We start from the raw sequence: 15,592 nt of genomic DNA on the forward strand, positions 1-15,592 counted from the left end.
GTCAAAAAAGGTAACGAAGAGAGAAAAAATAAGCTAGGGCAAACTAGTGAGGAATATAAAAACTGACAATAAGAGCTTCTTTAAAGTATAAAAAGGAAAAGAGGGGTAAAATGGAACATAACCTCCTTAGAAAATGAATCTGGGAAGACAGTCATGGGGAATGTGGAAATGCCAGAGGAGTTAAACAAATTTTTGCATTAGTCTTTACAGTGAAAGCTACTTTGAACATTTTATTAACATTAAAGAATACAGAGAAATAATTAAACATAGTCACCAACATTAAAACTGATAGGGCTAAAGGCAAATAAATCCCCTGGCCCTGACGGCTTGCATCCGAGGATTCTAAAAGAGGTAGCTACAGAGATAATGGATTTGTTTTAGTTTTCCAAAAAAGTCTTTTCATTCTGAGAAGTAGCGGAAGATTGGAAGACTGTCAGTGTGATACCCCTATTCAAAAAGGGAGACAGACAAAAAGAGGGCAAGTATAGGCCCATTACACTAACATCTATTGTTGGGAAACATACTGGATTCAGTTGTTAAGGAAGCAATAACAGCTGAATATTTGAAAAATCATAATCTAATCAAGCAAAGTGAGCATGGCTTCATGAAAGGGAAATTGTGCTGACTAATTTATTGGAGTTTTTCAAAGAAGTGTCAACCAGAGTGGGTCAAAGGAAACCTGTAAATGTGTTGATTTTTGGATTTCCGGAATCTGTTATCAGGGTAGCTCAAAAAGGTTGCCATAGGACAAAAGCCCACAGTGTTGGAGATAGTACATAGCCAGGAATCAATGGGTATATGGGGCTAGTTTTTCAGGGGTTGGTGGCCCACGACCAGTGGGGCTCCCCAGGGATCAGTGCTGGGATCACAACGGTTTATGATATATATTAAAGACTTGGAGGAAAGAAGTGAACATACCATAGCCAAATTTGCAGACGACACTAAAATTGATGGAAAAGTAGGCTGCAAGAAAGATCCGAACAGTTTACAGGGAGTATTGACAGGTACTGAGAGGGCAAAATGTTGGCAAATGTATTATAATGTGGGAAAATGTGAAATTGTTCAATTTGGAAAGGAGAACAAAAGAACAGTAATACCTAAATGGAGAAAAATTGGAGAAAACTGCAATACTGAGGCACTTTGGGGTATTTATGAATGAAACACTGAAAGCTGGCACACAGGTGCAGCAGCCAATCAGGAAAGCCAATAGAACATTGGCCCTTATTTCAAAGGGGTTGGAGAATGAGAGTAAGGAAGTCTTAAGATGAGTGTACAAGGTATTGGTGAGACCACATCTGGAATACTGTGAGCAGTTTTGGTCCCCTTATGTTAGAAAAAGTTATTATTTCATTGGAGGCAGAACAATGAAAGTTCATGATGACCCTTGACGTGGAGAGATTGCCTTATGAGCAAAGATTAAACAGTTTAGGATTCTACTCTTTGGAATTCAAAAGAATGAGAGGTGATCTCATTGAAACACATCAAATTCTTAAGGCACTTGATGGTATAAATGCTGAGAGGATGTCTCCCCTCTTGGGAGAGTCGAGAACCAGACATTATTGTGTGAGAATAAAGAGGTACCAATTTAAGATTGAGATAAGGAGGATTTTTCTTCTCTCAGAAGATTGAGTCTTTGGAGCTCCTTGCCATAGAGAGGTGTGGAGCCAGAGCCCTTGTGTATATTTAGGGCTAAGATAGATTCTTGATCAGTAGGAGACTCAAGGGTTATAGGGAAAGGGCAGGAATGTGGAAATGAGGAGTTTTGGATCAGCCACAGCTCTTTTGAGTGGCAGAGCTGGCTAGAGGGGCTAAATGGCTACTCTCGTTCCAACTTTTTATGGTCTTATGGGAAACAGACCTGTGAAAGTGAGGTGGTGTGGGGTGCTGTTAAAGTGAGGACAAGTTAGACCAGGACCATGTCTGTAACAATTCGGTTGAAGCTCCTTGGTGGTCATTTGATGCTTGTGACACCAAAACCTCAGCTTATAACTCAGTTTGTGGTCTCACCATCCACTTTGTGGTGTCCTGATACACACTCACACACCTCTGTTTATTTCACAGTGATACAGATACCATCTGAGAAAAGCACCTGCTTTCAAGTAATGCAACGTCAAACATTAGCTGGTTCACTTGCACCACTCGCTGTGCAGTGGAAAGCAGAGTCCTATGAATGTTAAATATATGTAATATCTCTTTGTTGGTAACACTTGAGATGTCAGAGAAAGCTCCACGGGTCATTTGACCCTTGGCTCAAATTACAAATAAAAATCTAGAGCACTGAATAACTAGCATTCTTGTAAGATTAAAGTGCTTCAGATGCTCTTGCAGTTTGACTAATCCAGGGATATGAAGCTGGTAATCTATGTGCTCTACAATGAAGTGATGTGCTTGCAGTTATTCCACTGAGAAGCAGAAGTTGCTTTGTAGAAGAACAAAGAGCTGGGGTGCATGAGGGAGAGTTGCTGATGTGTGCTGGTGCTAAGGTTGATTGGAATTTCAGCTTTCATGGAATTGGTTAGCAGCCTGCTCTACACTTCTTGTGGACTTTTGTTCCCTCAAGTCAATAGAATGATACATTCGCAGCAAAACAAGTTGTCAACTCATCCATATGCCACTAATGTATAAAAACCAGACTGCTCACAAAGTGTGTAATATCAGTGAAGGACGATTGAGAATTCCTTTAACCTAAGAACATTATAGTTAATTGTAGGTGAAAATAGAAGTGAAATTACTTACAGCTAACTATAAATAAGAGATGCACATTACCTAACATGGTCAAGAAATGAACTATTTGGTGGGAAGTTATACAGATTCCATATGTTGTATAGTGCATCTTATACCAACTTAGATGCTCTTTTCTTCATGAAAAAAATCATAACATGCCCCCACTTATTCAACCTATGTGTTTAACTTACTAATTTTTGATGTTAAACACCATAAAAAAAGTTCGAACAAGAATTATCAGCATTATAACTAAGTTCCAACTGTTGACAAATGTTAGATGAGGACTAATGAAATGACATACTGGGAATGCTAGTAATCTAAAGAAAAACAGAAAGTACTGAAGAAACTCAGCAGGTGGCAACATCTGTAGAGAAAAACAAAGTTAAAACTTTGAGTCCAATATGAGTCTTCTTTGGAAAATTAGAGTCATGTTGGACACGAAACATTAACTGTTTCTGTCTCCACTGTTCCTGCAAGACTTGTTGAGTTTCTAGCAATTTCTGATTTTATTTCCATTGGTTAAAAACTGTTGTGTTCTATAAATAAGGTATGGATTTTCATATGGGATTTAGAGATAAAATTCTATCTGGAAAAGAATTGGAGATAAAGTCTGGTGTGACTGCCTGAATTCTATTTGTTTTGTAGGCAATGTCCATGGATGAATATGATATTGTGCATCTTGAGCATGAGGCACTGGTGCTGGTAGTTACAAGCACTTTTGGCAACGGTGACCCACCTGAGAATGGAGAAGTATGAAAATAACTACGTTACTTGAGAGTGTTTCCAAATGACAATCAGTATAATTTCAAAATCGCCAATGTGCAAAATATAGACATTGATTCTGGTTATTAATTTGCTGAAAAACAGCATGAGTTGTGCCAGTTTTGCCTTTGTATCAGATAACACCCTTTTTTAAATTTTGTGTAGAAATAGTCAAAACCATCTTCTGAAAGGTGAGTAAATTCCTCTTCTCTCTCCTGAGACTAGTGTTGCAGAATTTTGCATTTTTAAAAATGTACATTTTTGCCCAATTCCATAGGCCATGGAACATGCATTAATGCTATGTAGGACACACCAGACAAATCTCATTGACTGAATCAGAATTAACAGAGTTGGTTTATTTAAAGCCTATAGAAACTTTATAAAAAGTGCAATTATTCCCTTCACAATGCATCGGTATGTATTGAGGCCATTTGATGTAATTATTGCATTGAGTCTTTGTAAATAAATGCAGGTTGGACAAATAGATTTTAATCATGGAAGTACAACATTTTCTCATCTCATTCTTCTAGAAATTTGGGTCTGCTCTGATGGAAATGAGACACCCGAATTCAAATTCAGCTGAAAGGAAGTGAGTGTGTTTGAAATGCCGTTGCTGATAACTAATACTGATAGAATGCTACATTGCTGAGGCATTCACTTTCTTGTTAGCAAAAAGCACAATTTCTGAGCTGTTACAAAGCTCGTTTTTATAGTATGTAATAAGCCAAATCAATCATCTTCCTCTCTTTCCAGGAGCTACAAGGTTCGTTTCAACAGTGTATCCTCAAACTCAGATGCTCGGAAATCTTCAAGTGATGAACCAGAACACAGAGATAAATTTGAGAGTACTGGCCCTTTAGCTAATGTTAGGTAAGTGCTTTCCAGATAACAATTCAACAATAAAATAACACTCATTCAACTTACATTGGTTTTACAACCCTGCAAAAGAACGAAGCAGCATAGTAGATTCTAGCATCTGAGAAGCCCAATTTAAATGGTGGCTCACCCCCGACACTAGAGAGAAAGTGCCCAGCACTGGTAAACATGATGGCCACCAGTAATTGCACTGGACTTTGAGACCCTGGTATTTTGCTAATTGTTCATTTAAAATGAAATGGTTGACAATTGCTTAATTGGTTTTTTGGAATTAGACAATGGAAAATTTAATCAGGCAATTTTTTATGGCATATATTATCCAAATATGCTAAGGAAAACCCATTTTAATTTGTCTGAAGTATTGGTAAACTATAAAAATTCTAAGTGAAGTGATCTCTGATGCACTGTTAATATTAAGTTTGAACACGTTGTTTTGCAGATTTTCTGCTTTTGGCCTTGGCTCTCGAGCCTATCCACATTTCTGTGCTTTTGCTCGAGCTGTGGACACACTACTTGAGGAACTTGGAGGAGAACGTATTATGAAGATGGGAGAGGGGGATGAACTCTGCGGGCAAGAGGAATCATTCAGGACTTGGGCTAAGAAAGTTTTTAAGGTTATTGATGTTCTGACATTATAACATTTGCTAAGCCCTGTGCTATAACCATAGATTCCTTAGCTGTAATTCTTTTTCAATTTGACCAATTGTATAAATCAGACAATATTAGATTCTGGTAAAGTGAAAATCAAGGGATCTATACAAAGGGCAGTTGAACCAATATTGCTCATTTCAACTAATCAGTCAGTCAAAATTAATCTTTCTATTTTTCAGGGATACTTATGATGTTTTAGTATTATGGCAGAGCATTGTTTGTGGCATTACTGAAGAATGTCAAAGTATTAGCTTAGCATACAATTGCAACAGCAAAATAGATACTTTCATAAGAATATAAAAACATTGAACAAGGAAATATAAAAGTAATGGTAGAGTGCTGAAAGGTATTAAGGGAGCATAAGAGCATGTATGTGCAGGAGGCCACTGCTTTCTCAAGAGCAATTAGGAATTGGCAACAATTTTGCCCAAGGTAGCAATGCTCACATCTTGCAACTAAAAGCATTAAAATACAAATAATACATATTGGAATTGCCAAAGAAGGCAGTGTTAAAGAATAGGAAACATAGCATAGGCGGAGATTTGTTCAAGTTCATATGATGAGAGTGTTCAGCAGGACAGTAGAAACCTTTTTTGAGAATTCTTCAACTCCCTGCTCCCACCAGTATCCCAGTTTTAGCTAGAAATCTACATTGGCAGCAGAGATAAATTGTCAGATGTCATTCACAGTGAAAAAGGGAAAAAACAAGGTCAGTTACCCAGAGGCAGTCGTGCACTTCAAAACTCTGGTTATGGAGTAATCCTAGTGAGACACAATGTTAAAGTATGTAACAAAGCAACAGGATTACACATGTGACTTCATAAAACCAAATGTTATCCCGAAGCAGGGAAGTCGTTTCTTTCCTTGTCTCACTAAATACTCCTAACTTGCATTTATCTATTGCCATTAATATATTAAAATCTTCCAAGGTGTTCTAAAAGATAGTTATCAAAAAAAATGACATCATTCCACACAATAATGTATTAGGGCAGATGTCAAAGATTTGGTGGATTTTATGGGTTGTTCAAAATGAAGATGAGGGTAGCAGAGGGTGGATAGGTTTAGTCATGAGGAATGAGAAACTTTTACCCTCGAACACCGGTTAATCACCAGTTTCTTGGGTTACCGTGAAGCCAATCAGTTGTGCATGTTAGTGTATTAACATATAACTGCACTGTTTTTAGGCAGCTTGTGACGTGTTCTGTGTAGGGGATGACGTTAATATTGAAAAAGCCAACAACTCCTTAATAAGTAATGATCGCAGCTGGAAGAGAGCAAAATTTCGCCTGACCTACCAGACTACAGCACCTGACCTTACAGGAGGTGTGTGATGCTACAAGTTCTTTGAAACATGTTTAAGATTTTCTTGATTATTGTCAGTAATATTTTGCACTTCTTCTTTTGCTAAAGCTCTCTACAGCATTCACAAGAAGAAAGTCTACGCTGCTAGATTGTTATCCCGACACAACTTGCAAAACCCAAAATCCAGGTAGAAAACCTCTTTGCCTCATTACTAAGACTTTAGAAGGAAGGAAAGCTTGTACTCTATGTCAAAATGTTAAGTAATTGTTGCCTTCCTGTTACCTTGGGCTTACGGGAATTCATCTTAGCTACAAAGTCTCTGGTGTAAAATGAAAGAGTTGAGCATTTATATAGCACTTTTCCAGGCCCCAAGATTTCTCCAAGAGCTTTGCAGCCAATTAAATACTTTTCCTCTATCCTTTTATTCATTAATGGGATGAGGGCATCACTGGCTAGGCAGCATTTATTGTCCATCCCTAATTGCCCAGACGGCAGTTCAGAGTCAGCCACATTGCTGTGGTAACATGGTGTAGAGCTGGATGAACACAGCAGGCGAAGCAGCACATGGGTCTGGACTCTCATGTAGTTTCCTTCCCTAAAGGGCATTAGAGAACCAGGTAGGTTTATCCCCAACAATTGATTCATGGTCGTCATTAGATTTCTAATTCCAGATATTTTATTGAATTCATGTTCCACCATCTGCTGTAGTGGGATTCGAATGCAGGTCTCCAGAATGTTACCTGGGTCTCTGGATTAACAATCCAGCAATAATACCACGAGGCCATTGCCTTCCCCTACTTTGGAATGTAGTCAGTGTTGTAAAGTAAGAAATTTGGCAGCCAATCTTCTTATGGCAATGTTCCACAACCAGCAAAGTAGAGGGCTGGAGAGCAGGGCTGGAACAGTCTATACCATACCTTAAATCGCCTCGAAGCCGACATCTATTTCAAGCCCACTGACTCCCACGGCTACCGGGACTACACCTTTTCTCACCCACCTTCCTGCAAGAATGCGATCCCCTACTCCCAATTCCTCCACCTCCATTGCATCTGCTCCCAAGGTGGGGTGTTTCACTCCCGCACTTACCAAATGTCCTCCTATTTCAAGGATCACAACCTTCCCCCTTCAGTGATCAAAAATGCCTCCAACTGCATCTCTTGCATTTCCTGTACCTTACATCCCCTCCCCCTAACAAAAACAAAGACAGAATCCCCCTCGTTGTCACATATCACCCCACCAACATCTACATCCAAGATATCATTCTTTGCCACTTCCGTCACCTTCAATCAAAACCCACAACCAAAGATATATTTCCCTCCCCACTCTAACTGCCTTTTGTAGGGACTGCTCTCTCGGCGACTCCCTCAGCCGCTCCACACTCCCCACTAACACCACCACCCCCGGTACCTTTCCCTGCAACTGCAGGAAGTGCTACACCTGCCCCACACCTAGCCCCACCACCCCTGGCACTTATCTCTGCAACTGAAGGAAGTGCTACATCTCCCTCCTCATCTCCATTCAAGGCAAAAATCAAACCTTCCATATCAGAAAGGGATTCACCTATACATCCGTCAATGTGGTCTACTGCATCCGCTGCTCCTGATGCGGCCTCCTCTATATTGGTGAGACCAAGCAGAGGTTCGGAGATTGTTTTGTACAGCATCTGTGCTCTGTTTGTGACCAGTGGCAACACCTTCCGTTCGTGAACCATTTTAACTCCTCCTCCCACTCGCTGTGTGATGTGTCCACCCTAGGCCTCCTCCAATGCCACAATGACGCCACCTGCAAACTGGAGGAGCAGCACCTCATATTCCGCTACAGGAGCCTACAGCCCAAAGGCAAAATGTAGATTTTACCAGTTTCAAACTTTCCCCACCCCCCAGTCTCATCCCATGACCAACCTCTCTTCAGGGGCTTCTCAGGATAGTGTTCTGGGCCCAACCATCTTCATCTGCTTCTTCCATGAACTTCCTTCTATTGTAAAGTCAGAGAATATATGTTTATGATTGGCTATGTTCAGGAACATTCAAGACTCTTCAGAGAATGAAGCAGGTTGTGCCTACATGCAACAGAATCTGGACAACTGTCAGGCTTCAGCTGATAAGTAGCAAACAATATTCACACCATAAAAGTATCAGGCAATGCCCATTTCCAAAAAGAAAGAACTATATACAAAAGATTCTGTTAAACTTGAAAAGGTTTAGAAACAATTTACAAGGATATTGCCAGGGTTGGAGGGTTTGAGCTAGAGGGTGAGGCTGAATAGGTTGGGACTATTTTTCCTGGAGTTTCAGAGGCTGAGGGATAACCTCACAAAAGTTTATAAAATCATGAGGGGCATGGGTAGTGGAATATGAATTGGAAGGGTTTAGAGGGATATAGGCTAAATGCTGGCAAATGGGATTAGATTAATTTAGGATATCTGGTTAGCATGGACAAATTGGACCAAATAGTCTGTTGCCATGCTGTTCAACTCTACAATCATTTTTGCTTGGCATTCAATGGCAATAACTGCTGAATCCTCCAATATCGACCTCCTGGGAATTTTCAATAACCAGAAATTTAACTGGACTGGTCTTATAAATACTGTAGCTAAAAGAGCAGGTCAGAAGTTGAAAACTCTGCAGTGGATAACTCACATCCTGTCTCCCCAGTGCCTGTCCATCTCTACAATGCACTAGTCAGGGGTCTGATGGAATACTGTACACTTGCCTGGAGAGATGCACTTGAGAACCTTGGCACCATGTAGGACAGAACAACCCATTTTATTGGTACCCGGTCAACCACCTTAAATATTCATTCCCTCCGCAGTAGCTGCAATGTGTATCATATGTAAGATGCACGGCAGCAACTTGTCAAATCTCCTTGACTGCACCTTCCACACCTGCAACATTTAACTGTAGAGAGACAAGCTTAGCAAATGTGTGGGAACACCACTGCTGAAAATTCCCCTCCAAGACTCACACCATCCTGACTTGGAAATACGTTGCTGTTCCCTCAGTGTCACTGGGCCAAAATCCTTGAATTCCCTTCCTGACAGTACTGTGGGTGTATATACATCGGACAGACTTTAACTGTTCATGAAATTAGCTTAGCAGCATGTCAACAATAATCAGGAACGGCATAAAATGCTCATATTCTGTGAACGAGAAGAAAAATATCAATAAATAGAAACAACCAAACATACTGATTTTGTGATTTTGATTGAAGTATCGATATTGGTGTAGAAAATGGGGAACACTCCACTGCAGTCCTTCAAATAGTACTAGGGGAACTTCCTTATCCAATAGACAGCATCTTCAACACTCCAATAGTAATGTGCTGGAGTGGCAGCCTAGATTCTAAGCTTTAGTTCCTGCAATGGGGCTTGAAGCCACAACTTTCAGACTTAGAGATGAGAGTATTACCATTCCAATATATGGGGACAATTGGAAATGATGATTAACTAATGTTCTAGCAACAAGTTGTTTTATTGTATATTTTGAGGTATAAAGTGAATGATACATACAGGTTAGATTTTGAACTTGAAGCATATGGATTTTGGTCAGTGTGTGACGGAGCTTAATGATGAACTTGTCAATATTTTTGGATCCATAATTTTTCTTTAAAACCAGTTTGAGAGAAAGTGAGTTTTTGGGGTAGCAATGAGAATTTTATGAGTTTTGAGTACACAGAGTGAACATTGAAGAACATTAGCTTGCTCTCAGTCAAATTAATCAGGAATAGTTTTTTTCACTTAAGAGAAAAATCCTTACTTTGAAAAGCTTTTGTTTTTCAGTTTGCAGACGTTTTGTTTGAAGTTAGATGCATGAGATTTTATCTCCTGAAGAAAGGAATTTGTCCACTATAGTTAGGAAATTGGTTGCCTCTGTGCATGGATTTTGTTTTGAAAGTTCCAGACCAGATTGTTTGGTAGATTCCTGAGGTATTTATTTGGAGCTGAGAATATCTAAGCTTAGTTGGTGCATACTCAGGGAAGAGGCTATAAAATTCCCAAGGCTTGGAATCGAGGGAAACAGTTAAGGTAAATCTTTGGAGGATGACATAGAGAAGGGAATTGATTCCAGTGATTGGGTATGACACAGTGATAGATGGGGTTGTATTTTAGCCTGTGTTTTAAATCTTCCAAATTGTATTATATGTAAGTAGTTTGGTTTGTTCTCTTTTATTTTCATTACCTTTGTGTAACAAACTTTTGTGTTATTGCTAGAACAAAATCTGCAGCATTGTGTATTTCTTATTCCACGAAAGGCAACCTCAGGAAATAAAAATAAAACAAAACACAATGAATCCAGCCATGTTTTGCTCTGACTTGTTTGTTTGTTCAGTAATACCACGAGATAGGGTCATAACTAATAGATGGTTTAGGTTTTGCATAGACAGGATTCAAGAGTGACCTGTGGCACTTTCTTTAACAAAGTGTAACTCATGGTTTTGGACACAACATTGTTATGTTGTGTTGAAAACTTGCCAAGAGTTTTCTGGAAGTGGAATAAATAATACTGGATTATTTGAAGTCTTTAATTTAAGATAAACTGAGAAAATTAGCAGATAAATTAAAGTTAGAAGTAGAAACAGAATTTCATAAGGATGAAAGGTTTCAAGTGATTATCCAGCATTTTAATTGGTCGAAAGGAAGCTGAAGTTGAGGCGTCACAGCTGGAATTAGCTCAGATACAGTTGGAGATGGAATAATTTAAGTGAAGGAAAAGAGAAAGAAAAGAACAATGGAAAGGGTCACAGAATTTTTAAAAAGTTAAAATGAAAAGGGAGCTCAAAGAAAAGGAAGTGATAATGGAAATCAAGAATAAAGTAAAACAGCGGGAGGTGGAAATGGAGAAAGAAAAACAGAGACAAAATGAAAAAGTGAGGAATAGTAAATTAGAGAAAGATGGAATTTAAAAAAAACTTAAACTCCAAAAAGGTAAGTATGTTAGACAATGTGTGTTGGCCAAAGAAAAGCCTAGAGTTTAAAAAGGAAGACGGAGACAACTTAGAGGAATTCTGCCTCCAAAGGGGGTTTTAATTTATTTAAGAATTAAGCACCAAGCGTATAAATTTACCGATAATGGAGTCAAAGGCATTAAGCCTCACTTGAGAACAAAGCTGGGCAGATGAAATAATCAAAACAGTTTTGGATTTTCATATTACAGAGTATTTTGATAGGTTCAGCTTCGACTATATATGTTAGTCCGTCAGAGGAATAATCTGAGGAACGTGATACTGTGATAAAGGCAATCCTCAATGTTTTGGAGCTTGTGCCTGAAGCTTATCAATAAAAGTTTAGGATTACATCAAAGAAACCTATGCAGACATTTGCAGAATGTACAAGGGAGCAAGAAATAATGTGGGATCAGATGTTTAAATTGCTAAAGTTAGAGAAAAAAATGAGAATGTAAAGAAAATTATGAATATTGGGAAATTCAGAAATAGAATTCCTACAAACCTAAGAACTTATTTAGATGAGCATCAAGTGTTAAAGATCAGAGCAGCAGCAGATCTGGCAGATATCCATGATATCTCATGCAATTACAGGTCACATTGAAATCCACAGGGAAAAGAAAATCTGGAAATTGAAAATGATATTACTTATAGAGAACCAGCAGAAGGTGTCCAGCGTAATATAGGAGAAAAGTTAGATCCAAAATGATATTAAGAAATTAACATTCTTCTCCATTGATGAGAGACCAATTGCAGTTGTCAGAATGTCTAATAACTCATCAGAAGAGTGTCTATCAGGAAAGAAACTAGTTATAAAAATTGCAGCATTAGTATGAAGAGAATATGCCTCCTTAAAAAGTACAGCCATGATCAGAAATGTTTTGGAAATCATGGCATTTTGGTAGGTTTAGCATTCCACTGCAAAGATACTATCCTGTGTGCGATTCAAACCTAAATTGTACCAATTTATCTTCTGTTGAATAACCATGCGGCAGCTGAGGTAATAATCGAGAACTTTTGTGTTCTTCTTTCTTCCTAAACTGGGTGAAAGTGACCAGCAACTGTTCCTGCTCTCACTAGTAATTAAATAACCTTTGTTGAATATTGGGGTTCCATCAACAATGCCTGATGTCAGGCCTGGCACAACTCTGATGCCCTTCAAGACTGAATAGTTTGCTCATGAACAAGGTTGGAGAACTTGATGGCTGGTTCCCATGGAGTCGTGACCCAGCTAATGTGGATTCAGTGTCATCAGTGGAGAGAAAAGGAAACTAAAAGTAAACATTGAAAGAGAAAGAGGCATGATGATGGTCTGATGCCCTTAAGCCTGAGTGAGGAATTTATGTTTTCATCCGTCTGTAGAAACTAAATAACTAGCCTAAGATGCAAAATAAAAGTTACCTGAGAGAACAGCAGTTACTCACCAGTTCTTAAGGTTCCTGAAATGAATCCATTGTGCACTAGTGTGATTGCAGGTAACTGTAATATACTTAAGAAATATGCAACAGATATGTTTCCTAATTCTAACTAGTAAGATGTTCCTGTAATTAACCTGTTGCAATTGCCTAATTGACCATGGCAAATTTGCAGTTAGAAGAAAGCGGCTGCAGAAATTCTACTCTATCCTTTTAAAATTCTTTATGTGCCCTTGATTATATTCTCTGATCTATATTTCATATGAATATAAGAAAATTAGGAAAAGACTAGTTGAAACTGAGCATTCTTTCATTACGAGCATTGTATCTCTGCTATCATCCAGCAGGAATTTTCATCTGAGAAAACAAACAATCTGATAACCAAGTGTTAAACTTAAGTTCATTTCTTGGAGCAAGGCTACACCAGCTGATGTCTAAAATCAAATGATAAAACCTTGCTGAGTGTATTTTACTTCATTATGGTGGTAAAATAATTTACATTTATCACTACCATTTTCCTATTAAACTCCTACTGTTCAAAAGAGTTGAGGAAAGTTTAATTTATTTTTCTCTCAACTCTCAACCTCTGCTAAATTCTTCAATTGCAGCACAATGACATTATTCCTTGATACTATTTTGTACTGCAATGACAGCCCTTGCTTTGGATTCGGAGCAAATTACTTCAGAAGCTGCACTCGTTACTGAAAACAAAATGTGCTGGAGACAATAAAGTGTCAGGCAGCATCCACAGAGAGAAAGCAAGGTAACATTTCGAGCCTAGATGACTCTTCGTCAGAGCCCAAGTGAACTGTGGGCTTGTTGTGGCTTATTTGGCTGAGCATCTGATTTAATGAGTGAATGCATAGTCCAAAGTGATGCAGAGACAAGATAACAAAATGTGAGGCTGGATGAACACAGCAGGCCAAGCAGCATCTCAGGAGCACAAAAGCTGACGTTTCGGGCCTAGACCATTCATCAGAGAGGGGGATGGGGTGAGGGTTCTGGAATAAATAGGGAGAGGGGGGGAGGCGGACCGAAGATGGAGAGAAAAGAAGATAGGTGGAGAGAGTATAGGTGGGGAGGTAGGGAGGGAATAGGTCAGTCCAGGGAAGACGGACAGGTCAAGGAGGTGGGATGAGGTTAGTAGGTAGATGGGGGTGCGGCTAGGGGTGGGAGGGAGGGATGGGTGAGAGGAAGAACAGGTTAGGGAGGCAGAGACAGGTTGGACTGGTTTTGGGATGCAGTGGGTGGAGGGGAAGAGCTGGGCTGGTTGTGTGGTGCAGTGGGGGGAGGGGACGAACTGGGCTGGTTTAGGGATGCGGTGGGGGAAGGGGAGATTTTGAAACTGGTGAAGTCCACATTGATACCATTAGGCTGCAGGGTTCCCAGGCGGAATATGAGTTGCTGTTCCTGCAACCTTCGGGTGGCATCATTGTGGCACTGCAGGAGGCCCATGATGGACATGTCACCTAAAGAATGGGAGGGGTGTGGAAATGGTTTGCGACTGGGATTCTCCAGCATCTGCAGTTCCCATTATCTCTGATACAGAGACAAATAGACCAGTGGGTCTCAATTATCTCAGCTGAGGTACTGCTGTTCAGTGACTTTAAGGAAAGGGAACCAGAAGGACACTGTCATAATTCTAGTGCCCATTCTATACATAATATAGAGAGAGAGAGAGACGCTACTTGGAAAGTATGTACAGGTGGATAACAGAATTGATTTATTCTGTTGTTCTTCATAATCAAGTAACCCAGTGACAATCACTTGCCCTAGTTGGCACATGAAGAGACATTGCTTGCTGGGTTTGTAAAATCATTTCCTAAAAAGCGTTACAATTATCATGAGATATTGGAAGTCTTTTTGAGGCCAGATGAAAACAAAAGAATGCAGGTTTGTGATTTTAATCTTAAATCTTCAGTCTGAGTATTTGAAACATGGTTTTGCCTTTTCACTTAGCCGTTCCACAATTTTGCTGCGAATACACACAGACAAGCAGGAAGAGTTACAGTACCAGCCTGGCGACCATCTTGGGGTCTTTCCTGGTAACCATGAAGATTTGGTCAATGCCTTGATTGAACGGTTAGAAGATGCACCGCCTGTAAATCAGATCATAAAAGTTGAACTTTTGGAAGAGAGAAACACAGCTTTGGGTAATTAAAGAACAAATCTTTCGGATTTTCAAAGAAAAATATCTGCACACCTGTACAAAGGTTATGAGATTTGTCAGACAAAATGATACCAGTCTACTCAATGTAGGCTATCGAGTCATTTAAAGTTTATTGAAAGTAAAATTAGAGAGTGCAGATCTCCACAGCATCCAATTACTTTAATAAATGCCACTATATAGATTTATATTTCATGAGTGTGATGCTCTAATAGATACAATTGAATAAGAGAGCTGGCTCTTCCTGAGAGAAACAAAAGCATTGGCTTGGGTTTAATGGGACACGGTGCTCCTTTCTCAATACGGGAGTTATTCGGGAGCCCATCCATGGAAAAGCTGCCTTGTTATGCTCGGTAGGATATTAATTGCCTCAGTGAGAGACGTCCAACTCCATCTGGGGAGCAGCCTTGCAGTAGAGAGCTGCTGGCCAGTCTGAGTCCCGGCAATGTCAGGTTTGAACAGGTCCGCTGCTGGGATTCCCAAAGGAGAAAAAGTTGTAAAATCCAGCCTGTCAGCTTTGAAGCAACTCACTGAAAAGTACAGCACAGGAACAGGCCCTTTGGCTCACCATAAAACTACGCAGCTTTGGGACAAGCTGGGTCTCCTGTAGAGCCAATCTCCCCCATTGGGACCTCCACATACTGCTTCTTCAGTACGTGTTCAGGTTCGGTACAAACAATGCATTACATTACTGAGGAGTGTTCCCTCTCTCGACTAATCAACTTAAACTCACCAAGTAAGGAAACTATTGCTT

The 15,592-nt window shown here is 39.6% G+C and overlaps 1 protein-coding gene across 3 annotated transcripts in view; it reads left to right on the forward strand.

Annotated features, from left to right (window-relative positions):
- The window catches only part of nos1 (nitric oxide synthase 1 (neuronal)), a 94,082-nt gene that overhangs the window by 59,782 nt on the left and 18,708 nt on the right, over positions 1-15,592 (forward strand). For all 3 annotated transcript variants that reach the window (XM_059655091.1, XM_059655093.1, XM_059655092.1), the window contains exons 15-21: positions 3,370-3,474; positions 4,017-4,075; positions 4,240-4,356; positions 4,802-4,976; positions 6,198-6,336; positions 6,424-6,502; positions 14,631-14,824. In XM_059655091.1, coding sequence (XP_059511074.1) covers positions 3,370-3,474; positions 4,017-4,075; positions 4,240-4,356; positions 4,802-4,976; positions 6,198-6,336; positions 6,424-6,502; positions 14,631-14,824 — 868 coding nt within the window. The remainder of the gene's footprint in view (positions 1-3,369; positions 3,475-4,016; positions 4,076-4,239; positions 4,357-4,801; positions 4,977-6,197; positions 6,337-6,423; positions 6,503-14,630; positions 14,825-15,592) is intronic.

This window comes from Stegostoma tigrinum, chromosome 26 (genome assembly GCF_030684315.1).
Source record: "Stegostoma tigrinum isolate sSteTig4 chromosome 26, sSteTig4.hap1, whole genome shotgun sequence".
Classification (NCBI taxonomy): Eukaryota; Metazoa; Chordata; class Chondrichthyes; order Orectolobiformes; family Stegostomatidae; genus Stegostoma; species Stegostoma tigrinum.